The 27,392-nt window shown below is 35.0% G+C and overlaps 1 protein-coding gene across 3 annotated transcripts in view; it reads left to right on the top strand.

Moving 5' to 3' along the window:
* CABCOCO1 (ciliary associated calcium binding coiled-coil 1) overlaps positions 1–27,392 on the top strand; it is a 104,719-nt gene that overhangs the window by 55,072 nt on the left and 22,255 nt on the right. The window contains exon 6 of one of the 3 annotated variants that reach the window (XM_050803069.1): positions 791–9,160. The exons of 1 other annotated variant lie outside the window; for it this stretch is intronic. In XM_050803069.1, the coding sequence (XP_050659026.1) occupies positions 791–802 (12 nt within the window). In that variant the 3' untranslated portion in view covers positions 803–9,160. Of the gene's footprint in view, positions 1–669; positions 9,161–27,392 lie in introns of those variants that run through there. One more of the 3 variants, XM_050803067.1, reaches the window with a different exon arrangement.

Raw genomic sequence — 27,392 nt, 5'->3', positions numbered from 1 at the left:
TAGTATATCCTAAAAGTGAGAGTTGCAACAGGGAGGAAGCAGAAGCTGCCAGTCCTCTTGGAAGTCAGGCCCAGAACTGGCACAGTGTCCCTTCAGTCTTGTTGCATTGGTTGAAGCAGTCACAGAGTCAGCTAGGGCGCAAGGGGAGCAGAAATAAACCCCACCTTTCAATGGGGGGAGTGACAGGGAATTAGCAGGCACCCACAATTCATCACATCTTCCCACCTCTCTCAAATTTATGCTTGTCCAAAACCAGCTCTATCACCAAAGTTCATTTCAAATCCTCTCTCGTATGAATTATTAACCCCTAAACTGAAAATAGCTCTTCCATTTTCCCCTGTGAACTCTCATTTTTATCTCTACCTTTCTTGGGGCACTTTTAACTTCCAATCTTGAATTATTTATATGAGTCTTATCTCCTCTACATTTTAAATAACATTTATTTCTAGTTACTGAAATAAGAAACTCATATTGTAGCAAATTGTCAAGGTTCATTTCTGAATAATACCTCTCTCAAACTGCTTTGCAAATATGAGATGCTTGATAAACATTTAATAAGTGAAGATTGTAATAAAATCCAAACTTTCTAATAGGTCAATACTAGGTATGTCTGAGATTGTTTGGCTTGTAACTTTCTTCTGTATACTAATCATATATTTTTAAATACAGATAGGTAAAGTGAAGCTGAATAATAGTTGTGTCTATTTTACCTGACTTACGTTGGGGAGAATAAAAGAAAAAGAAAATAGTGTAACGGCGAACACTTACTGAATTCTTAACTATGTGTCAGGCACGTTTCTAAAGACTTCATCCTCCTAACATCCTGCAAAGTTTCGAAGAAAAGGAAAAAATTACCAAGGAATGCAAAACAAAGGAAACAAAAGATGCAGAAAAAAAATATCCTATAGACCTGAAGAGCTCCAAAACATCTGAAATTCTGACATAAGTTGGCTACATGGTGAGGGAAGCTGGCTTCTAAGAACACACACAGGAAAGAACTTTGGAATAAAGGGCACTTTTCCTATGACTTAATCTATTCTTTCCATATTTAATGGAGTACTATTTTATGAATTCTTATTTTTGAAAATAAATACATCAATTTTCTGGCGATTGGAACTTTGAGGTCTTCAAATTACCTTCACTTTTAATATAATGTTAACATCTTTAACTGCCAGGAAAAGAAAAGCCTAATAATGACTTAGTTTTTAAAACTGGTGCTGTACCTGGAAATCCACAACTACAATGAGACAAAATTAAAAAAATTTCTGATACTTTTATTTAACAACCAAAAGGTATTGCCTGTTCAGTACTATGCTTTATAATGGTGGAAAAATGGAAAAGGAGTATAATATGGTACCTGACATCAGAGAATTATGCAATCTATTTGAAAAGATAGAATTAAATATTTAGGAAATTAACAGGAAAGCTTTAGTTTAAAAAACAAGATAGAGGTCAGGAAAGGGAGGAATCACTTTGGAATATAACAGCAAAATAAATTTTTGTTGGAAGCATTGGGAATTGAGGTGGGCTTTCAGAGAAGGGCAGAATTTAGAAAGGTTAGCAAAGAATATTCCAGATTTGAGAAGGTGAAAATTAGTAACTGCACAAGCAAGGGCATAGAGGCAAGAATGATTGTAATGTTTTAACCCAATAGCAGGGAAGAGATGACTCATCTTGAGCAGGGTTATGTATTTGAGATTATTGGAAAATAGAATCTAATGGGTAAGGTAGATTATGACAAGCTCTGAATGGATGCTGATCAGTGTGGTTCAGGCTGAGTACAGTAAAAACAACCTGAGGCCGTTTTCATCCCTGACTGTGAGAGTATTTAATGTACTAACGGGACCTTTACTGAGTTTTAACATAGGAAAGTTCCTCCCAAAGCGTAGTTGGAATGAAATCTTCCTACTTGTTTTCCATAAAATCAGTATGATTTTCCATAAAGAGATTATTATTTTTGACACGAAGCAAAGGTCAGAGTTTGGGTGTGTATTTGTGTCCATGAACATTATGATGTGTGTAGGTGTTTTAATTTCCAAAGTCAGGGTCAGGAGGCAGATTAGGGCTATGGTGTCATGACAACCAATCAAGCTGTTTGTTTCAGTCCAAAAAGTAGTCAATTCACTGGAAAATGCTCAATCAACTAAGTGTAAATTAAAATAGTTATGAATTGTTTGTAAAAAGCAACCACAGTTTGTTTTAAAAAGGTATGAATAATTTTGCATATGCATAATTTTCCATAAAGATATTATTCTTTAAACATACAGCAAAGGTCAGAATTTGGGTGTGTTTATATGCATGTGTGTTTGTGTTTTAATTTCCTAAGTAGGGGTTAGGAGGCAGATTAGGACTGCAAGGGGCCAAGCCAACCAATCAAGTTGTCATTTTGGTCTTTGTCCTTGTCTACAAAGTAGACAGTTCACTGGAAAAAGTTCAAGCAATTAAGTTTAAAATAAAATATTTACCAATTCATTATGAAGAGTTGCCTTAAGTTTATCTAATGAAAGGTATTAATGTATCTATTATTTTACCATATCTAACAGCTTATCACTCTATTATATAAATAAGTATGATTAAACTGAGGGGACATATTTCTCACAAGAAGGTGTTCATTTCTACCCAATACCTATATCTTCTAGGTGCTTAGAAATTGATTTCCAATTCATAATAAAAAATCCAGTAAAATTGTCAAATGAAAAGCTTTCATCAATTACTTTTTATTTTATAAACAATTTTATAAACATGCTTTGAAAACACTTTGTTAATTTTACAGAAAGTCATTAGGCTGCATAAATCACTTTTTGGGTACATTTACTAATGGAATAAAATAATTCCAATATATCATTTGCTTCTGAATGCCTCAGAGTTTCAGGAAGGTATTAATAAGGCCCTGCTTCCTGTATCTGAAAACAAACATTTAGTTTGATTATTGCTTTCTTGAGTCTTAGAAAAACAAATTATGAAAGTTATAATGGACTTCTTGGAAAGGTAATGACATAAGGGCATGGTTACAAAACTGCTTTGTTTGATTTCCAACTTAAACTAAGAAAGGCTAGGCCTACTTTATAAACTCCAAAGAGCAATTATTAGGTAAATATTAGTTAGACAATATTGAGAGTAGACACTGATATGCTAGTTTAACTTAACCTCTCCAGTTAATGAACACAATATAGTTACAGGTTACACATGATTAAAAAAAAATCTAGATACTCACCCCCACACCCTCCACACACACACATTTTTTTGCTTAGCTTTGAAAAACACAGAAAATACTCAGCATAGGGTCTACACTTGCACTGCTGATGAGCAAGATGGGAAATGACTTTTCAAAACAGCATCTTGTTATGTTTGACCTGTTCTTTTAATTAAGAGTGGTGTCATCGGGCCAGGCGCAGTGGCTCATGCCTGTAAACCCATCACTTTGGGAGGCCAAGGCGGGTGGATCACCTGAGGTCAGGAGTTCGAGAACAGCCTGGCCAACATGGTAAAACCCTGTCTCTACTAAAAACACAAAAAATTAGCTGGGCGTAGTGGTGGGTGCCTGTAATCCCAGCTACTCTGGAGATTGAAGCAGGAGAATCACTTGAACCGAGGAGTCAGAGGTTTCAATGAGCCAAGATCGCACCGCTGCCCTCCAGCCTGGGCGACAGAGTGAGACTCCATCTCAAAAGAAAAAATAGACAAAGAAGAAAGCAAAGAAAATCACACAAAAACTGTGAGGGAATAGACATAGAAACAAGGATTGCCAGAGAGCCATTCAACATGCATCGGACTGCTGTCTCTGAAGGAAACAGTAGAACGAATGGAATAAGAAATCATTCAAAGACATCATTGAAATAACATTTCGGCAAAGAAGAAACACACAGGATCTGAAGAACAAAAGGAGCCACTGTTCTAAAAGAAAAAGATAAATGACACACTCTGAGATGTCGTCTTACAATTGAACCTCAGTGATTTTTTTAAGCATGCAAGCAATAAAAATGCGTCACCAACAAAGGAAGAGGTAAAAAATAAAAAATAAAAATAAAAAAACAGTGACTTACAAATTCATGTTAGCAGCTTTACATGCAAAAAAAACTGTGGAACAATATCAACAGGATTTACGAAGAAAAGAGATTCGAATTACAAACTTAGTCAAATTGGCATTTAAATGTCCAGATGATAGGAAATGATCTCAAATTTACAAAGTCCGAGGAAGTATATCTCCCACATATCCAGCTAGCATTTCTAAAAATATCTACTTGTCACAATCTAGCCAATATACAGATTAATCCAAATAAAAACGACAGGAATGGGAAAGTCACAGGATGAGAAATGGCAGGTGATTATTAAATTCGGTTGAACATAAAATTAAGGCCAAACAACTAATTAGTGTAAAACAGTATAATGTTTCTAATTCTTGAAAGAAACACTACATCATATGGTCGGGGCGGGGGGGTGGTAATGAGGACAAAACCTTCAGAGAATACCACAGTATCTACCAGGATTCTGGGCATGAAACCGCATCTTCAAAAAGACTTAAAGAACGGTCTCTTTATATAGTAGTGAACCTCCATGGGCTGGTAGGCACCCATGTACAAGCAGTAGTAGGAAAGCATAATATTTCTGTTAGATTGTATTGCTGGTCACCCACCTCTGCCTTTTTTTTTTTTTTTTTTTTTTTTTTTTTGAGACGGAGTCTCGCTCTGTCACCCAGGCTGGAGTGCAATGGTGTCTCAGCCTCCTGAGTAGCTGGGACTACAGGTGCCCGCCACCACACCCGGCTAATTTTTTGTATTTTTAGTAGAGGTGGGGTTTCACCATGTTAGCCAGGATGGTCTCGATCTCCTGACCTCATGATCCGCCCGCCTCTGCCTCCCAAAGTGCTGGGATTGCCGGCGTGAGCCACCACGCCCAGCCCCACCTCTGCTTTTTCTGGGGAAGGCTTATACTTCCCTGCCCCACTTAAAGTTAGATTTGCCTATTTACCTGAATAAAATGTGAGCTGAAATGTCATGAAACAGATGGGAAGAAGCTTCTGAAGCTTGTTTGTGCTTCTCCATCACGTGAATCCCTAGCTAGACATCAGGAAGAAGCACCACAACCAACCTGTGATGGATATGTACCACAAACAGTAGTTGTAAGTCATTGATATTTGGGAGTAATTTTGTAGCAGCAAATCTAACCTTTCCTCAGCCTGAAGAGGAAAGGGAAGGGCAATGCATAATAGAGTCTAATAAGGGATGGAATCGTGGAAGAGGAGCCACAAAAGAGGAACTGAAGTCACAGAGTACAGCATAGGCCACAGCCATGATGAAGCAGTCGGATGTGGGGCAACAATACCCTGACTTCTCTTTCCTCCCACCATTTTACTTGCTGCTTGTGGCTCCCTTTCACCAAATCTAGCTGGAAGCAGAAGACTGACGAGTGATGCACTCCATAGAATTCAGTGTCACAAGCCAGGTTTCCCATTATCCAGTGCTGTGACAGATTTTGTGTGCAAAATCTTTATTAGGAATCAACACCTGTGAAGAGAAGGGGGAAGAAGCAGGATCGGACAGAGAAAGATGTTGAACGTGTAATTATGCAGACAATGAACTAGAAAACCTTAGCCAGTCCACTGGGGAGCTCTGACCTAAGAATTATCTATAAAAATCTTCCACAGAGGGCCAAAATGCTCAGCCATGTGCCCATCATGACAGCCCTGAAAAAGGCTGATGGCCAAAGATATTTGTTGTCAATTGGATGAGTCACTTTGTATACTTGTTTGTTTAGTTCTTCTGTGGTGAATGGTCTCTGGTGGGCATTAACATGTGACACATACATACACACAAACCATATGTATATTTCCTCTTTTTACCTTTGGAGAAAACATTATCTTAAGCAGCCATCACAAATTTTTAAATGTAATATTTTGTCCACAAAATAAACCTCAATAAATTCCTATATTAGAAATAGTAGATAATGAACTGTCTGACAATGATGCTTTAATGTTAGGAATGCAAAACAAATGTATAAAGAAACAATACAACAGCTGTTGCAAATTTTTAAATTTACTGGAACAACTCTTAGCCAAAAAGTAAATCTAAATGAAAATTGCTAGAAAAATAACAATCTACAAATTAATTGCCAAACCTATGACACATAACCAGAGCTGTACTCAGGCCCCTAAAATTGTTTTAGTGTGAAACAGTACAAAAATTAATAAAGCATTTACTCAAGAGTTTATTAAAAAAACATTAACAGCAAAGAAATCAGAAGAAAGTCATTAATGATCAAAGCGGAAATAAATGAACTTTTTAAAGAAAAGTGGTAGAACTCATAAATTCAAGAATTGCTTCTTCTAAAAAAAAAAACTAGGTAAAATACTAGCTAGTTTAAATTTTAAAAAGAAAATTAAAGGATAAACACCAATACAAAAAATACATAAATTAGAAAGCAGCAATGGCCATAGATCACCACAGAGAAATGTGGTTGAAAGAGAAGTAAAAATTATCAAAATAGACACTAGATTGTATTGAAAGCCTTCATCAACCAATACCTATGGGAGAAAAACTGAAAACAAAGAAGTCTTCAAAGGGGAATTTTTAAACCTTCAAATAATTGATAATTGACACGTATTTAACAAGGCTAGAGAAAGTAGAAAACCTGCTCACATTTTTTATAAATGAAAAATAATGATTCAAATCCTGTCAAAAGTACTCTAAAAGGGCAAATTACAAACAATTCACTTCTGAATATTGGTACAAATGACCTAATTAAAATGTTGGCAAGTAGAATTCGGCAACACTTTAAAAGAATAACACATCATGATCAAGTGGAGTTATTGCAGGACGGCAAGGATGGCTCATTGACATAAGTCACCACTTGGTGGACAAGAAGAAAAAACTGTTATAATTTTGATATCTTCTTGATAAACACTAAAAAACACTTGATATGATTTAATATTCTCACACATTACTGATAGGGGCTTTTACTAAAATACGAATATAAGGATATTTAATATTTTTATAGTATACAGTCCCCAAATCAAAAGTGAAAATATGAAATACTAGAAGCATTCCCATTAAAAATGATGCTAAGACAAGGTCCTACATTATTTAACATTTACATGACTGGCTTTTACTAGTCAATGTAATAAGAGATGGAAATAGGCAGGGTATTCGTGTGCTCAGATTGCCGTAGCCAAGCACCACAGGCTAGGTGATGGAAACAATAGAAATTTGTTTTCTCACAGTTCTGGAGTCTGGAAGCCCAAGACCAGGGGCCATCATGCTTAGCTTTTGGTGAGGGGTCTCTTTTTGGTTTGCAGATGGCCACCTTCTCACTGTGTCCTCTCAGGGCAAAGAGGAAGAGCCAGCTCTCCAGTGTCTCTTTTAATAAGGACACTAACTCTGTCAGATCAGGACCCCACCCTTAGGACCTCATTTAACCTTGATTACTTCCTTATGCTAAATGCAGTAACATTGGAGGTTAAGGTTTCAACATATAAATTGAGGCTGGAGGGAACACAACTGATCATGGCAAAAAAAGTATTACTACTGGAAAGAAGGTAAAATTGTGATGACCTTTAAACTGTATAACTATTTATCTGAAAAAGCCCAGAGAATCAATTGAAAATTCCGAGGAAAAAAAAAAAAGTAGCATTCAGTATGCTGGCTTTAAAAACCAAAACACAAAAGTCAGTAGCATTTTTATGTTTAAGCAATATAATTAGAAAATATAGCAGAGTAAAAAGTCCATTCACAAAAGTAAGAAAAGTTTTAGATAGCTATGAAAATCCCAAAAGAATGACCCAAATGATCAAACTATAAACTTTCCTGAAAAAACTAAAGGAAGACCTTAACAGAAGAAGCATACGTTCTTCATCGATAGAAATACTCAATATTATACAAATTCAAGCCCTTTCTTAATGTTTAAATCCAATGCGATGCCAATCAAAACTCTTAACAAAATTTTTATTTTTTCTAACAAAATTTTTGACTGGAGTATACCCATTCAGGATATGTAGACTGAGAATAGAGAATATTGCAAAATTATTCTTTCATCTGGAGAAATAAACATGATGTAATAAAGAAAAGCTGACTATACCGTATACAATTATACAGGATATGGAAAAGACCAACAGATCACTGTAGCACAATAAAGAGTTTAGAAATAGCTGTGAGCCTTTTCTTTATCTTAATATCTGATAAACATGGCATTGAAATTAATGATTGAAATATGGAAAACGGGAAAACACTCCCATATCTAAAAATTAGATACCAGAAGTAGATTTTATATAAGTGAACATTCATAATTTGTTTATAGTTTTGGATGGGAAGTCCTTTGAAAATGTCTCATAAGCCACAAAGGAAACGATGGATAATTGTAAAATATCAAAATTATATTTTTAATTGCATCAGGCACCAAAAACAAGCTTGAACTTTTTTAAAAAAGAAATATTATTTGTAACACATGTTAAAGGGTTAATATCATCAGCATCTTATATATCAATAAGAGAAAGGAAAACACCACAACAGCAAAATAAACAACATGAACAGGTATTTCCTAAAAGAAGAAAGAAAATGTCCCCTAATATATGAAAAACATATTCAGGCTTGCTAATAGTAAAAGGGATACAAACAAGATAGTAGGACACTATCCCTTCTATATCAGATTGGCAACTTTGTATGTTATCCCTGTGTGAGAGAAACTCTCATACTGTTTGTGGAATCTTAAATTGGGACTCCACTACAGTGCAATTTTTAAAAATCTATCAAAATTTTAGGAAGGCATACCCCTTGACACAGCAATTTTAATTTCAAAGCTTTGTTCCAAGAAGATAATTCAATATGTGTAACAATATGTCCATGAAGACTTCTGTTCTAGTGTTATTTATGACAATCATGAAAATTTGGAAAATAGCGTTCCTCAATAAGAAATCGATTAAGCACACATTTGTACATACATCCAACATAAGGCTACATACCGATTAAAAATTATGAGCTTGTGCATTTCCACAGGCGATTGACAACAAAATTACAAAATACCTGTATCATGGTATCTTATTTATTAAAATAAGTACATATATAATATTAAGTGTCACAATATAAAACATGTGGGCTATATTTTTACTTGATTACAGTGCAAAATATCTGGGAAAATGTTTAATTATTTACAATGGGATTTGGAGTGATTTTGTTTTCTAAAAATATTTTTACTATTTGTATTGCTTGAACTCTTTTACAATGATTCTGTTTATTTTTATGAATAAAAAGCAATAAAGCCCCTTTATCTGGTGGGGAAAATGTTGTAAGAGGGGTTACTTTGTGCATTCATAATAGTTAGAAAATATTATTATTCATGGAATCATATATGATGGCCCAGAACTGGATGACCTCCTTTTTACTCCTACAGCCTTCATTTATGGCACTTGTACAAATTATAATAATAAGGCCAGGTGCAGTGGCTCACTCCTGTAATCCCAGCACTTTGGGAGGCTGGGGGCAGATGGATCACCTGAGGTCAGGCGTTGGAGACCAGCCTGGCCAACATGGCAAAACCCCGTCCCTACAAAAAAAAAAAAAAAAGTACCAAGTGTGGTGGTGCACACCTGTAATCCCAGCTACTATGGAGGCTGAGGCACAAGAATTGCTTGAGCCTGAGAGGCCTACGTTGCAGTGAGCCGAGATTGTGCCATTGCACCCCAGTCTGGGCGACACAGTAAGACCCTGCCACACATACACACACAAAATTATAATAATAAGAGATAAAATGTGATCTTAGAGCTATCACCTTCTATTAGATTATAAACTTCTTGAAGGTAGGATTATTTCTTATTTTTTCGACTCCCATAGATCTTAACATAGGGAAGTACTCAGTAAATGCTTATTGAATTGAACCAATTATACTCTACAACCAAAAAAATCCATCATAATCTCTATACCTACACTAATAAAACTGGAATTTTCAATTATCTAAGAATTTCAAATTTATCTAGTTACAAAGAGAAAGATGTATAAATTGTTCATTTCATAAATCTCAAGAATAGTTTTACATTAATAAGATTTTCACTGATATTCTCAGAATATTGAAGAAAGATTTAAATTGTTTCAAGTTAATTAAAATGCATCTGAAAGAGCTCTAGAGTTCAAAGAATGTATAATCAAACCCCTTATACACAGAATTTCTCTCCTGTAAAAGGAGAAAAAACTAGAAATGTCTGTTTTCATCCATAACTGTCTTCAAATAGCAGAAGCTTGGTTAAGGAAAAAGAAAGATTTTTGCATGTTTCTAGGATAAAAGAAAAGCAGAAATATTTTCCTGATAATTGTCATTCTATTCCTTTTCTGTATTTTCTGTAGCATGTATTTATGTTGATTGGGAACATTTTATAATTTTGCAAATTGTCAGCATGACTCAATACAAAATAGACCAAAATAATTTTGAACACCTAACTGATAATATTTTTAAATATTCCTTGAGCTGGAACAATTAGATGTTTGAATTACTTACTCTGAATGCTAATGTATGAATACTTTTCTCCTGTTCCACATTCGTCCCTCTATATATAAACTATTTAAGTCACAGTATAATTATGGAATATGTTAGTAGAAGGAAGGCAAAGTGTTTTATCAATGCCTGTAAGCATCATTTACATTAGCATCTGTTACAGAATTGGTTTTAAATTTTATTTCTAGATCCTTAAAACCTGTGGGTTACACACATCAGTATTTTTAGACTGTAATTTCAAAGGACTAAACCCATTTTTGAACCTTTGTTTCAACATGCGTTTGAAAACATATAAAGATATGGGTATTATATTTTTCTGATTTTTTTATCTTTCTTTCTGATTTCTTTAGCTTCTTCTAGATCTGTAAGTCTTCTTGTGTATTGTTGGTTTTTCTACTTTTTTGTTTGTTTTTCCCTTAAATATACAAAGTTAGTTCTTACCTACATTTATGTACAAGGCCTTTAACACTTGACATGTCAGTTCTGTGATATTCGGTAACAAAATACCTTTCCTGAAATATGGAATTGTGGAGACAGACCTGCCAGCATTACAATTGGCCTGTCAGTCTTTGCAAAGCAGCACCAAATATCACCCAGCCCCTGTAGATCTCTGGGCAAAAACATATCAATCCTCATAAGTGAATTCAATAGAATTCTTCTTGTCAATTACAAAGATATAATAATTTGTATTATCTCTTCACATTTATAACTTCCTTAAAGGTGAAAAATGTATTGAATCCTTGAGAGTACAGGAATTACAAGTTTTAAAAATACACATACATACGCAATTTGAGTGTTTCAATTAATATTAAATAGATCCCAAAAGATTACTTCAGAATTTGAATTTTCAGAAATTTTGACCAAGCTAAGCTTCTGCCAGCACAACCAGAAGGAGGCTAGCTAGATGGAGCTTATCCATCCACAGGCCACCTTTGAGTCAACACAACCGGCAGTAGTATAGGAGACTGCTATAGCCAGAGGCAAGTTTTCTAAGCCTTTCCTTCTTCCTCCTTTCTTCATCCCATTTCCATTCTCCTTCTTGAAGTCATGGCCAGGATACTGGAGAGAGGGTAATGGCAGCGCATGTCTACAGTCAAGATTGTCATAGCACGGCTTTGAAATGTGGTTACGTATGGGGGGAACTGGGCAAATAAGTAAATATATCAAAAACAATGAGCTTTCTGACTGTAGAAGGGAGTTATATCTGTGGTAAGGGGGAAGACTAGAATAAACCATGTGGTGTTAGACGTATCAGTGTGAACTAAGGGTTTTAAGACAAATAGACAGATAGGTATAATAAGACATAATATAATATTTTTTCTAATTTTGTCTTCTAAGAGGGCTGGATCAATGATACCTCATTAGCAATGAGCAAACTTAGCAAACTTAAGGATTATGATTTACTTTGAGATTCTGATTACTATTATCTATGATTATATACGATGTACTATTTCATTTTCTAGTAGCTGTTGTTGTGCTTTCATTGAATCGTAAATCCAGTTTAAGACATTTCTCCAAGGAAGACAGACAAATAGCCAACAGGTATATGGGAAAAAAATGCTCGATGTCACCAGTCATCAGGGAAATGCAAATTAAAACCACACACTCGTCAGGATGGCTATTATCAAAAACAAACAAAGGACAAGGTGAAGATGTGGAGAAATTGGTACACTTGTACACTTTTGGTGGGAATGCAAAATTTCTAGCCACTATGGAAAACAGTATGGAGGTTCCTCAAAAATTAAAAATATAACTGCCATATATGATCCAGCAATCACACTTCTTAGTATTTATCAAAAAGAATTTAAATCAAGATCCCAAAGAGATTTTAGCACTCCTATGTTCACCACAGTACTATCCACAGTAGTGAAGATGTGGAAAACCCTAAATGCCCATCAACAGATAATGGATTTTAAAATGTGGTGTATACATACAATGGAACATTATTCAGCCTTTAAAAAGAAGACACTTCTGCAATATGGACAGCATGGATAAACCTTGAGGACATAGTGCTAAGTGAAATAAGCCAGTTCCAGAAAGGCAAATTCTGTATGATTTCGTTTATATCAGTTATCTAAAATAGAGGCCAACAGGGAGAGGAAAATGGGGAGTTACTGATTAATGGACATAAGGTTTCAGTCAAGTAAAATGAATAAGCTCTAGAGATCTCCTGCACAACATTGTGCCTACAGTCAATAATGATGTATTGTAGACTTAAAAATTTGTTAAAGGGATAGATCTCACGTTGCATTCTCACCACTAAAAGTAAAATACGCCATCCAAAACAAAACAATGAGCACTCTTAGCACCCAGCTCTTGGTTTCTAAATACCGTTGTCCAATGAAAGAGACTATGGCTTCTTAAGAAATGTCTGACTTTGTGTTTGGGAAAGGAAAAAATTAGATGGGGCTGGAATATGTTATCATGACAAAAAGTGAAGAAGAATGATGGGATCTTGCCCAAAAGACACAGGATCCAGCTTGAAGGGTCTCCTACTAGCCAATGTGAACATCCAAGTAAATTATGATAGGAACAAATTGTAACTATTTGAGTAAAATACATATCCATGAAGCACTACAGTTATAAATAGGTGAATGAAAAAAAAAGATATATGAAGAGGAAGGAAGATGCATCAGTAGAATGACAACTAATAAATCCAAAAGAAACAATACAGTTACAATATTGTCATTTAGTAACCATCCCACTAATCGATTTAGGAATGAATGATCAAAGAGTGCTAAACTTGGTAGGTGTAAGTTTGGTAAGGAATCAAATATTTAAAGAGTGCCAATGTATTTTCCCATAAAATTATTATTAATTGTTTAAGTAATAAATATAATGTACTGAATAATTAGTTTCACAGTTGAGAAACTTGGTAGATACCATTTTATCTAAGTAATAAACATTCATAATGTAAGTAATAGTGCAAATTATCAGTTTCCTCCTCATATACTGCATCAAGATAAACAACATGAATTCTGTGATATTCCTGTCAAAAATGCATAAATCATGAAGAAACATCAGACAAACCCAAAGAGGAAGATCCTAAAAAGTAACTGTTGTAGGCTCTTTAAAAATGTCAAGGTCAAGAAAAATAAGGAAACACTGAGAACTCTTGTAAATTGAAAGAGACTAAAGGAATATTTAAATACAACACATGCTCCTAAATTGAATATTGGACTTATAAATAATATTATTGGGATAACTGGTAAATGTTATTGCAGTAGAGGGATCATATGGCAATGTTAGATCTAAGTTAATTTTAATAGCTGTTTTCTGGTTATGTAGGAAAGTGTCATTGTACTTAAGAAATGCACATTGAAGTATGACAAGGGATGCTGCATTAGTCTGCAATTTATTTCCAGTAGTTATATGGGAGCACTATGTATTATTTCTCTAACTATATGTAAATGTGACGTTATTTCCAAAACAAATTAAACAAACAGAATTCCCGAGGTCGTGGGAATTCTAGGAATGTTCATCTGAGCTATCAGGAGAAGCTGCTTCCACACATTCTGGCTCTTGTTTTCGCTGGGTTTTGTTACATAATCCTCCCCAAGGAGGCATGGTTCTTTCAGTCCTTCACCTGAAGATGAAACCCACATAAAACCCAGGATCTTCCTCTTATCTCCCTTGCATTGTAGAGGTTTTTAGTATTTACCAAATCTCATATTTCACTTTCTCATTTTTTTTTTTTGTTTTAAGAGAAATACAACAGTTGCCCCTCAAAATACTTTCAAGGAGTCAAACTTGGAAATTAAACAGAATTTTGCAGCAAAATTTTGATTAGTATGGAGCATTTTGCTTAACCAAAATTTGCTTTTGACATATGATATTTTATGAAAAATCTATTGGCACAGTTTTCTGACTGGAAAAACATTAAAAATGGAGGGGAGGGAGGGAGGGAGGAAGGGAGGGAGGAAAGAAGGAAAGAAGGAAGGAAGGAAGGAAGGAAGGAAGGAAGGAAGGAAGGAAGGAAGGAAGGAAGGAAGGAAGGAAGGAAGGGAGGGAGGGAGGGAGGGAGGGAGGGAGGGAGGGAGGGAGGGAGGGAGGGAAAAGTTTCTTTTTTAAAGGGAGATCTTTTAGTACCTCAAAATCATATAAAATCCAGTAGAAATTGCTTCACCCTTAATATAGATGCCAGAAGTTGCATTATTTTGAGTGATTAATATCAAGTCATTTGATTACAATTTACCTGTTCTAAAATTTCTAAACAATGAAGAATCTCATAATTAAAATGTTCTGATTAACTAGATTCCAGATTTTAAAGCAAAAGAAAATTTTGATTGTATATGGTTCTGTTGTTTGTCTGACTGTATAAAAGTTGTCAGTTTTTTATAACAATATTTAAAAGTAATCTTATTATGTGAAAGCAGATTACCCAAGTATTTCTTTAAATCTACTTTTTGAATCCTTTATTGGCATAAAGATCTGTATGAGCTGAAAGAAAAGATATTTAAATTAATACAGTCTGCCTGGATTCCCCAGGGGAGTGATGAACTAGCGTTTTAATTACTAACAAATTTAATTATTCAATCCAGGTGTGAACCATCAAAAATTTAGAGAACTCCTTTGCTTTAAGCAAGTACTTTTCATTTCTAGGAAAACATGATGCCATCAATGTCTAATCTAGAATGCAGATTCAGAAAGCTGTCAGATGTGTACTGTGGTTACATTACTTTGTTTCAATTGTAAATTCCCAGAACATTAAATCTATCAATAGTTGACTGTAAAGACAACAACTACCACCCAAAAGTTAAGCCCTGCTGATATAGCCCACTTTAACTTTGTACCGGTCTTGGATTTACCTAAATCCTTTTGGCAAAACTGAAAAATGAAAAGTTTCCTTACTGGAAATAGATTTGCTATGTAAACAGTTATTAGAACCATATAATCTGTATCTATAACTACTGCTCCTGCGACTTTTCAAATTTAATGAAACTGTCTATTCGATACAGCTTTCTTGGATTTGCAAGGCTCTGTTAGTCCTCAAAATAATAAGGCAAGTCTCATAAAGACAGATGGCAATTGCCAAGATTACAATTACTTTTATATTGATTTTAAAAACTTTAGTAAAATACCAAAATATGTTATCTCCTGAAGAACAACTTGAAAATAAACTAGTGAAACTGAAAGTTAGGATGAGAAACACTTATTAAATCTTAATCTTGGCCATCTTTATGGCCTTAATCTCCATCTTTATCATTACAATGAATGTTTTTAGAGCTTTTATTGGGATCAGGCGAACCAGTTTGGAAATGCTTTGGTATTTATGTTTTGATTCTGTTTCTACATTTACTAAGATTTATGTAACTGTCTACCATCTAATTAGCTAGACACACCATTGCAAGTAATATATACCATGTTTAAGTAATCCCATTTATATGTGCTTTTTATACATACTATCATTTATAAGTAATAAATGCATTTATCTGTTGTAATGTCTTTTGGTTTTGATTGCGTAACCAAATGTTCTAAACTATTTCTGTTATTTCAAAGCATTATATAATTTTAACCTACTTACAGTTTATTTCACTCAGAGCATGCATCCTGCCATTTTTTGCTGTATTTTGAGATAAGATTTTATGTTGAATATATGCCTCAAAAGAAAGATTAAATTACCTATAGCCATGTTTTAGCAAAGAAAAAATATTTACCATATATGAAATCTACCTAGCTTGAGTTTTGAAATCTAGACTTTTCTAATCCAAGAGAAGGACTCACTGTTTAAGGTTTTTAACCAAGAGCTGGAGAAGGACAGAATGAATTGCTGTGGCTGCAACTTACACCAGAGTCACACTATAGTGCCCTCCTGTGGAGGTTTGGTTAAAACTTCATTTTTGTGCCCATGAGAATGATTTTCAAACCAAGTGACAGAGTCATCACATTCAGAATTGCCAAAGTTCAATATAGTTTGGTCATTTTTTTTCATTTGCAACTAGACTTTAAATTACTTTTAAAATACAAGAAACATTCACAGTGCAGAAGATTTGCAGTTCAAAATACAAATTGAGACTTGTCGGCATTTTATCTACATTTCTTATTTTATTTTAGTGGATTTTTAAGATATTTATAGGTTTATGTAATACAAAGAGTTTTCTTGTTAAAAGCATAAAGATTATAATATTGTAGAATCACAAAACAAAAAATAGCAACAAAAGTTTAGACTATACACTCATTTACATTCATCAAAAAATGCAAACAGTGTTTCTTTTTCAAACTGTGATACTTCCCCCCGCTTACTCCTCACCCCCAGTTAAAGAGTTAATGTTTTCTCTGAAGATAAATTAATGCTACTTATTAGTTATTTATTTCAAAATAATTTGGTTCATTTGTTTTTTCTCTCTGCCCTAAACCTCCTTTTACCCTTAATTTCAAGGATATGAAAATGTGAATTTTATCGTATGTGGCACGTGCACACTCATATATGCCCTGAGACCTCTTTACACATTTATCCTTTGTATACCTTTATAATTAAGTTTCAATGTATACAAAATTCTCAGGTCAATGGATTAGGTATTTCCTTTTGCATTTCCTCTTTTCCTCCCCAGCCCAGTGCTCCAGCACCCAAGCTTTTCTAATTTGTGACTGCCAGGGATGCCTGTTAACTACTGAAAACCTGAAGCCCACCTTCACTCTTCAATGGGATATTAAACAGGTGTTAAGAATCACAGAACCTAATTAAGACTTTATTCAAGAAGTAGGAAGGGGGAAAAAAGAAACTAAGAAGACTTAAGAGAAAAACCAGAAAGTTATATGCAGCATTTTATGTCAACAAGAAATACAATGGATTTTTGTCTCTTCACATAAATCTTTTTAAATCTGTCTCCTGAAAATGGGAAGGAGAAAACATTGGTTTTTCAAAGTTTAAATGTCTGTAATTACAGACCATTAACTAACTGGCAATGTTCATAACTAAAGAAGTAAGTGGAGTGCTTTCTGTAGGAATGGCCATGATCAAAGAGATTGTAAGTAAGCTCATCCAAACTAGAAGTGTCGGATAAAATCTTAAAACAAGAACAGAAATAGGATGAGAAAATGCAGAACAGGGTGGAAGATGGTGTTCATTTCCTTTAGTAAAAATGGCTTAATTTGTGGGACCAGATTAGATAAGAAACATAACTGAGAAACTCAACCTAACCTGAAAGTAACCTTAAAATTTTAAATAAAATATGCTTAGTATTGCGCATTCTCATTGTTCTGTGTTCAAAAGAGAATTTAGAAGAATGAGATTTTTCCAAGGCCTGTAATACATAAAGTTCCATTAATGAGTGAAGGTGATATCTAAGATACCTCTTTAGAATAGTTTCAAGTCAAGAGAATAAAATTGGGAGTCAGCTAGAAAATATCCCTCAAAATGATCCAGGATGAACCCCCAAAAGCCATTTATAAAGTAAGTAAGCATCACAGGGCTCATAGTCAAAAGGGAATGTGTGGGGCTCAGAACACATCCTCTCCAGAAATCTAATTTAGTAACATCGAGAACTTGGTTTGCTCTCTTTGTAGGCACTATGCAGATCTGAGAGCAGTTTTCTATCAATAAAATCAGATAAAGTCATTGAGGTGAAATCATCTAAGATGAGGTAGCTGGAACCCTTACATCTTTAGTCCTAGTTTCCCACCGTGGAGCAACCAAAGTTAGACAGAGGGCTACAGTCTAGTACCAATATAGCTTATTCCCCTGCCAACCTCTCTGGAGCTTCTGCTGTCCAATGGAGGTCTTGTTGAAAAAGATGAGGGCCTTGCTTTCAAGGAGTTCACCTTACAGATGTGAATGTTAGCTTTTATCTATCACCTAAGTTTATTTCAGGAATGTTTTTGTTTTAATCCTAAATTTCATTTCCCTCTCTATTTCTTCTGTCACATGAGCCATGGCAAAAATTGCTCCAAAGGCTTGATGAGAGTTGGAGAAGAGAAGAATATGTAACCAAGTCTGATAAGTGAGGGGAAGAAAGAGAGGTTTGAAGAGGTGCTCACAATTCTCACTCAGTCTTTCCTATAATTCCTTCCCATAGCAGTTCTGAAGTAATGTGGCTCAGAACCCTGACCATGTAGCTGAATCACTTGCAGTGCTTTAAAAACAAACTATGTTTGTCTAATTATCAGTGATACTGAGCTTTTTATCACATGCTTGTTGGCCAAAAGTATGCCTTCTTTTGCGAAGTATCTGTTCATGTCCTTTGCCCACTTTTTAATGGGGTTATTTATTTTTCTCTTGTAAATTTGTTTAAGTTCCTTATAGATGCTGAATATTAGACATTTGTCAGATGTATAGTTTGCAAATATGTTCTCACATTCTGTAGATTGTATGTTTACTCTGATAGTTTCTTTTGCTTGCAGAAGCTCTCAAGTTTAATTAGATCCCATTTGTCAATTTTTGCTTTTGTTGAGATTGTTTTTGGTGTCTTTGTCATGAAATCTTTGCTCATTCCTAGATCCAGGATGGTACTGCCTAGGTTGTCTTCCAGGGTTCTTATAGTTTTGGGTTTTACATTTATGTCTTTAATCCATCTTGAGTTGATTTTTATATATAGTGTAAGAAAGGGTTCCAGCTTCAATCTTCCACATGCAGCTTCCACATCCAGTTATCCCAGCACCATTTATTTAACAGGGAATCTTTTTCCCCATTGCTTGTTTTTGTCAGCTTCATCAAAGATCGGATGGTCATAGATGTGCAGCCTTATTTCTGGGCTCTCTATTCTGTTCCATTGGTTTACGTGCCTGTTTTTATATCAATGCCATGCTGTTTTGGTTGCTGTAGCTATGTGGTATAGTTTCAAGTTGGGTAATGTGATTCCTCTAGATTTGTTCTTTCTGCTTAGGCTTGCTTTGGCTATGTAGGCTCTTTCATGGGTCCATATAAATTTCAAAATAATTTTTTCTAGTTCTGTGAAGAATGTCATTGGTAGTTTGATAAGAATAGCATTAAATATGTACATTACTTGGGGCACTATAGCCATTTTAATGATGTTGATTCTTCTTATCCATGAGCATGGGATGTTTTTCCACTTATTTGTGTCTTCTCTGATTTCTTTGAGCAGTGTTTTGTAATTCTCATTGTCGAGATCTTTCACCTCCCTCATTAGCTGTTTACCTAGGTATTTTATTGTGTTTTTGTGGTTGTTGTGAATGGGATTACCTTTCTGATTTGGCTCTCAGTTTGGTTGTTGCTGATGTGTAGGAATACTAGTGATTTTTGTACACTGATTTTGTATCCTGCAACTTTGCTGAAGTTGATTATCAGCTGAAGGAGCTTTTGCACCAAGACTATAGGGTTTTACAGATAGGGAAGAATCATGTCATATGCAAACAGAAATAGTTTGGCTTCCTCTCTTCCTATTTGGATGCCCTTAATTTCTTTCTCTTGCCTGATTGCTCCAAAGAAGACATACATGCGACCAACAAGCATATGAAGAAAAGCCCAATATCACTGATTATTAGAGAAATGGAAATCAAAACCACAATGAGATAGCATCTCACACCAGTCAGAATGGTTATTATTAAAAAGTCAAAAAATAACATGCTGGTGAGGTTGCAGAGAAAAGGGAACCCCTCTACACTGTTGGTGGGAGTGTAAATTAGTTCAATCATTGTGGAAAGCAGTGTGGTGATTTCTCAAAAAGCTAAAAGCAGAACTGGTAACCATTTGACCCAGCAATCCCATTACTGGGTATATACCCAGAGGAATATAAAGCATTCTACCATAAAGACACATTCACGCGAATTTTCGTTGCAGCACTATTCACAATAGCAAAGACATGGAATCAATCTAAATGCTCATCAGTGACAGACTGGATAAAGGAAATGTGGTACATATACACCATGGAATATTATGCAGCCATAAAAAAGAACGAGATCATGCCTTTTGCAGGAACATGGTCGGAGCTGAAGGCTATCATCTTTAGCAAACTAACACAGGAACAGAAAACCAAATACTACATGTTCTCTTTATAAGTGAGAGCTAAATGATAAGAATTTATGAACACAAAGAAGGAAACAACAGACACTGGGGTCTACTTGAAGGGGGATGGTGGGAGGAGGGAGAGGAACAGAAAAGATAACTATTGGGTACTGAGTTAAATACATGGGTGATATAATAATATGTACAACAAACCCCTGTGGTATATGTTTATATATGTAAGAAACTTCCACATGTACCCCCAAACCTAAAACAAAAATTTTTTTAAATGATATCTGGGAAAAACAAGCAAATATCTTTGCTTATCAATTAAAGAGTATACAAAAAACAATAAATAAAATATTTTTTAAAAAAAACTACAACACCTCCCCCACCACCATTCTAATTCAATCGGTCTGGGATAGGGCTTGGCATCTCTAGTTTTTAAATGCTCTGTGGAGATTCTAACGCACAACCAATGGCTGAAAACCAGCAAATTAAATTTTGCTGCAACTGTGTATAATTTGCCAGCATACATTCATCTACCATCCACTCCCCAAAAGAGACAGAAATGGAGGCCAGTTACAGGAGCAGAAAGGTAGCAGGAGCCTAGATCCCAAAAGATTTTGTGAAAAACAGAGCCACCATACAGGTTGGTACTGCCTACTTCTGGATTTTTATGTGAAGGCAAGATAAAATACTATCATGTCAAAGCTGCTGGAATTTTGGATTTTCTGTCACTTTAACAGCTAAATATAATACCATCTAAATATACCAATATCACTACTTTATATTGCTGTTAAACAAATATATTTTTGCTAGTAAACAAATATTATATTGCTAGTAAACAAAAATTAGCCACCTTTCATTTTTAAATAGTTAAATTCAAAACATCCTAATGATAAGTCCAGAATCACCTCTATTATAACATATTTTGTCTTCTCAAAAAAAATTTTTCTTATAATTGTAACTAAATATTATTGTAGTCTACATTATGTCTTAACAATTATACAATAAATGTTGTAGTGGCTTGAACCTTCTTGCAAATTATGCACAGTAAAAACTATATTAAATCAAACACAGATAACTTTGAATTTCAAATACATCAACTTGGCCTGCACTAATAGTAAATTTTGGTCTATAAAAGAACAAAGACACTCATAATTTAGAGAATATTACATGGAGGCTGTTTATAAACCAGCTCTTGCTCTCTTAAGCAGAGCAGTTTGAATTTGGCAGCATTTGTTGTTTATATGCAAATGGACATTGCTAATTATAAGTGAGGTTTTTTTTTTTTCTTTCTTAAGTCATTAAGGTATATGCAGAATCTCAACTTGTAACCTTTCATTAGCTCTGTCAGTTACTATACCAGTCTTTTTTAATAGGGATCTGCAACAGAACTACATTCTACGGAAAACAATTAAATGACTATTTTCTGAATTTTCTCAAGGATGGTTGCATAGCTAGTAAGATTCTAGATGCATAGGAGAGAAATTAACTCATTACAAAAGTTGATGCCTTGGGCATGAGGGATAAATTCTCTAGGAATCTTGCTTGAGAGGTTGAGAATTGCTACCATTGGCCGGGCGCGGTGGCTCAAGCCTGTAATCCCAGCACTTTGGGAGGCCGAGGCGGGTGTGATCACAAGGTCAGGAGATCGAGACTATCCTGGCTAACATGGTGAAACCCCGTCTCTACTAAAAATACAAAAAACTAGCCGGGCGTGGTGGCGGGCGCCTGTAGTCTCAGCTACTTGGGAGGCTGAGGGGGGGAGAATTGAACCCGGGAGGCGGAGCTTGCAGTGAGCCGAGATCACGCCACTGCACTCCAGCCTGGGAGACACAGCGAGACTCCGTCTCAAAAAAAAAAAAAAAAAAAAAAAAGAAATATTCTATAATTCAGACTGCTCTCAAATTTAGACTGGCTTTCCACCAAATTCATCCAAATTAAAAATATTTACTAGATATGAAAGTAGCTTTAATTCTTCAGAAATTTGAGTTCATTTTTAAAATTATATCTTTGGTAAAAGTTCTCATGTAAATGTTATAAACAGCAATTTAGATTGCAAGTTTTAAGCATGAGACTGGTATAACAGCAGTATTTTGAGCAAAGTAACTTGGCAATGTTATAACAACAGTTTGAAATGAAAAGTGATTAGGGACAGAGAGATTAATTAGAAAATTAGGAAATTGCTAAGTTATTTTTTTTAATGCTAGCATATAGCAATGGTAATGGAAAGGAATGGACTTATGTAAAATATATTGGCTGGGTGCAGTGACTCAGGCCTGTAATCCCAGCACTTTGGGAGGCTGAGGCACGAAGTCAAGAGATCGAGACCATCCTAGCTAACACAGTGAAACCCCGTCTCTACTAAAACTACAAAAAATTAGCCAGGCATGGTGGCACGCGCCTGTAGTGCCAGCTACTCGGGAGGCTGAGGCAGGAGAATCTCTTGAACCCAGAAGGCGGAGGTTGCAATGAGCAGAGATCACACCACTGCACTCCAGCCTGGGCGACAGAGCGAGACTCTATCTCAAAAAAAAAAAAAAATTATAAAGGAAATTTAACATAGAAGTTGGTAATCACTTGGATATAAAAGACCTGAGAAGTTAAGACAAACCAAAATTTGCACACATTTGAACAACAGGATCTAAAAGAGAAATTGTGCCATTAACACAGCCATTAACATAATTTGAAGCCAAATTTTCATAATAATAGTAAGAGATGTGAATACAAGTTTAGTTTTAAATACATTAAGTTTAATGTGATATTAGAATGACAAAATATAAACTTCCAACAAACAGATAGGACTGGATATGTATATTAGGTCATTGACTCAACTGGGAGAGGGAACTCTTGTGTAATAATCTATACCTATCTTTGTGTAGATACAGCTTCTCATACCATAAACTGTGACATCATGATAGAAAGGTGCCAGGTTCTGCCATATTGCAGTGTGACTGTGTGTCCTTTGCGGCCAGGCTTTGGACATGTGTGAGTAATGGAGGGGAAACCAGGTTTGAAATGTATGGAGCAAGCAGCAAGCCTACGGGATATTCATCTAAACATCAGCTGTGTAAAAAGCTATTCAAGTCTTGCCATGAGTTAAGTGACATTTTAAGAACTCTAAAATATATTTTTGAAGACTTGGAATAAAAACCGAAGTGCAAATGAAATGCAAACATTTTATTCAGTAAATTTTGAATATACCATTTTAACTGCAATTTGGGCAGACTTTTGGAATGTTTTAGTTCAACAAGTGAGAAATTACAACTTCGGATTTGGAATTATATGCAGAGTACCTTCTTTTGTCATCTTTAAATTGACTTATTTACTGAGAACCGAGAAAAAAATTAAAATATAGCGGAATGTGAAACAAGAGCAATATAAATGAGCAATGAAATCAATAGAAATTAATTTAACATCAAGAAGTAAATCATAACCCCCCAAAATTGAGGTCATAACTAAAGTAAGAATCCAATACGAGGGCTGGGCGCAGTGACTCACGCCCGTAATCCCAACAATTTGGGAGGCCAAGGCGGGAGGATCATTTGAGGTCAGGAGTTCGAGACCAGCCTGATCAACACGGTGAAATCCCATCTCTACTAAAAATAGAAAAATTAGATGGGTGTGGTGTGCACCTGTAATCCCAGCTACTCGGGAGGCTGAGGCAGGAGAATTGCTTGAACCCGGGAGGCAGAGGTTGCAGTGAGCCAAGATCGCACCATTGCGCTCCAGCCTGGTTGACAAGAGTGAGACTCCATCTCAAAGAAAGAAACAAAATAATAAAATAAAATAAATAACAATAAATTTCAAAAATCCAATAAAAGGAAGAAATACATTTTAAATGGAAGCAGTGAATAAGTTTCTACACTGCTTATTATTAATTGCTAACGCAATTAATAGAAGTGAATAATATGACAACATTAAAAATAGATTTAAGCTTCTTGCATTTTTACCAAAAAAAAACCTTGTATTGATTAAGGTAGCATAAATTGTACAATATGACTTTACAAGGAGGGCAACAACACAACTCGGTTAATGAGTGCCACCTATTTAAGGAGTAAAGAGTATTTTAAATTGTTTCCTGCATAAAATAACCTGAAAAGAAGCTTAAATCTTGTAGTTAATGTATGAAGAAAACTTGCTAAATGTTTTCTGAAATTGGACATCAATGCTAAAATCTACAGGATGTTACCAAAAATAAATTGTGAGGCTGAAGTTTTCCTAAACTATTAATAACTTAAAAACATATCCTTTAACCAAGCTAGAAGAAAGACTAATTTTTCTATTTTTTTTAAGGAAAATAATATCCTAATATTGTTGTACCTGAATGGCAGATTAGAATATGAAGCCCAAAAAAGTAGGGTAAAGTGTATTATTGAGATAGGTTAAGCACTTAATTGTTAAATTTAATTTTTAATTTTGTGCTATTTTTGGAATTTGTTAGCTTTTTAATAAAAGTAATTTGTTGTTCTTTTATTATTCTGTATACCCACTTCTGTGAATTCTATAGATTCACTTCTGTACCTAATTTTGTGTCCTGATTTAGCTTCAGGCTTCACAAAATCTTCTCTGGCTGCTGTTTGTACATGTTTCTTATCAAATGTGGGGAAGCAGGGAGACCAGGTAAAAGGTAATGGCTGTGGTCTGAGTCACATGGAACAGAATGGTGGCATGGAAGGTAGAGAGAAGTCTATTTCAGTTTCATTTCAGAGCATATATGACAGGACTTGTCAAAGAATTGGGTGCAAAGAGTGAGCGAAAGGGAGGAATTAAGAATACCTTCCAGGATTTAGTTTGAGTAGCTGAAAGACTGGGGAGGAGACAGGGCTAAGGGAAGAAAAAAAGCTTCTTTGCCCTGGACCTTGAGTTTGTCATGTTTTCTCCATGCTGCCTAATGTATTGTACTTTATAGTGCCACCCACATTAGACTATAAACTCAAAGAGGGCAAGAACTGACTGCTTTTGACACTCATGACATAAGATTTCTATTCAGTTGAATTTAACATGTGTTGCACCAACTATATGCAAGATGCTCCACCAGAACTAGATTCAAATCCTTTGACTCAAACTCAAGCTACAAAGAAAAAAAAGACAAGTGGATAAGAGCCCAGATTTGGAATGAGATAGACCAGACTTAGCACCTTAGTTCTGTCACCTGCTAATTGTGGGACCTTGGAACAGTAACATCACCTCTCAGAGCTTCTTGTTCCTCATCTAAAAATGAGAATGATTATCCCTGTCTTATAGGATTATCACAAAGTAAAAATAAAACAATGTGTGCAAAATTCTTATTACAGTGCCCAGCATACATTAGCACTCAATAAATGGTAGGATGTACTTGCATTTGGTTTTCCTGCCAATACAGACAATATCTATAGCACAGACATCACAAAATCAGTGTACTAGAAAATGCTGAGAGAGAAGTTATTTTTTTTCAGCATAAGAACATATCTTAAATAATTTCAGGAGAAGATAATAGGTTTCTGTATTCTTCTAGTCCAGAAAAGGAGGAAGGGGACTAAAAGGCACCATGAGCAAAAATAGAATGAATTTACCCAATTCTTTACTGCACTATTTAACCTCTGCTTTCTTAATCATATGCACAGCAGGGGAAAGGATGTGCTAAAACAATTCATGTGTCATGAACAAAGCAGCCGCAGATTTTAGCTCAAAAATCACACTAGGAAAACCACCAGTTGGAAGTAAAGTAATAAGACCGAATTTATTTTTTTAATTGAGTCTTGAGTTACAAGCAACCCTTTAATTACATTAATCAAGCAGGCTTCCTCTCAACAAATGATGAGGGAAATACATTGTCTTAACTTTTGCTAAACTTGTTTTTTAAATAGCTGGATATTATTTGGACATATGGAAAATAAATCCCTTGATTTCTTTTTTATTTTTTTCTCCATCTTTCAATGTAGCCATAGCAAAAGACAAACAGATACTTACTTCTAGGCATGACTTACTCTGAAAGATTGTAAATCACATTTTAAATTTAAAACACTTACATTTCAATATTTAAAGCATTAGCACTCGACTAAATTTCACTTTAATTTTCCTTTCCATTTTTCTAATTTTTGCATTTTAAAATATGTTTCTAAGAAAGTTGGCTCTACCAAATCAGCAGGTCATTTCTCCCATTTAACGGGTGGAAAACCCAAGGCTTGTAGGAGATTAGATGATTTGCCCAGAGGTCTTGTAGTTACAAAATACCAAAGCTGGGGCTGAACCCAGGCCTGTTTGACCCTAGCTTTTCACCAATGTCACACATATCTTTTGTTCTAGAATGCTCTCCTTATGTATCTATTCATTTGTACATGCCACTTCCTCTGTCTGTCTATCTGGTATTTCCCCTCCCTATCCATCCCCATCTGCATGCTAACTCCTATTTCTCCTTTGAGATTCAACTCAAGCACCACCTCCCTTTTTAAGCTTTCTCTGAATCCATTCTTCTCTTCCCTCCCACCAAAAATAAATTGGCTATCCTTCTTCTATATTTCTAGAACACTCTACATATACTTCTAATAATTGTTTCATTCTGCAAATTATGTTATTCCTACCAAGCGTCCCCACCACCCACACAATAGACTGAGACCTCCTTGAAAGTCAGAGACTATGTGTTGTTTGTCTCTGAATCCCCATGACCTAGTACAGTACGTGGCTTGGAGTGCATGTTCAGTGAAGGTGAAAATGATAATATAAATGAGAGTGTATAAAATATAAAGTTCCTTGTTTTCTGAAAAAAAAAAAATGAAAGCTTTAAATAATTGCTGAGACCTTAACTTAACTTTTGAAGATATACAGGATTTATAGAAGATGGCAGGAGGAATGTTAAAATCTAAAACAAGTGATTTGAAATAAACCCTGAATTGAATTGAAATTTCCAAAGTATAACATTATTACAAGAAATGTAAATAACCTTAATTTATATTTCTATTATTTCAGTCGTACTTTGAGAATGCAGTAAAATTGTTCGTATTTTGTAGTGAGGGCTCTAAACGTGCACATTAAA

Source organism: Macaca thibetana, chromosome 9 (assembly GCF_024542745.1).
Source record: "Macaca thibetana thibetana isolate TM-01 chromosome 9, ASM2454274v1, whole genome shotgun sequence".
NCBI classification, from domain to species: domain Eukaryota; kingdom Metazoa; phylum Chordata; class Mammalia; order Primates; family Cercopithecidae; genus Macaca; species Macaca thibetana.
Note: the sequence above shows the minus strand (reverse complement) of the source record. Positions and strands in the feature narration are given on the sequence as shown.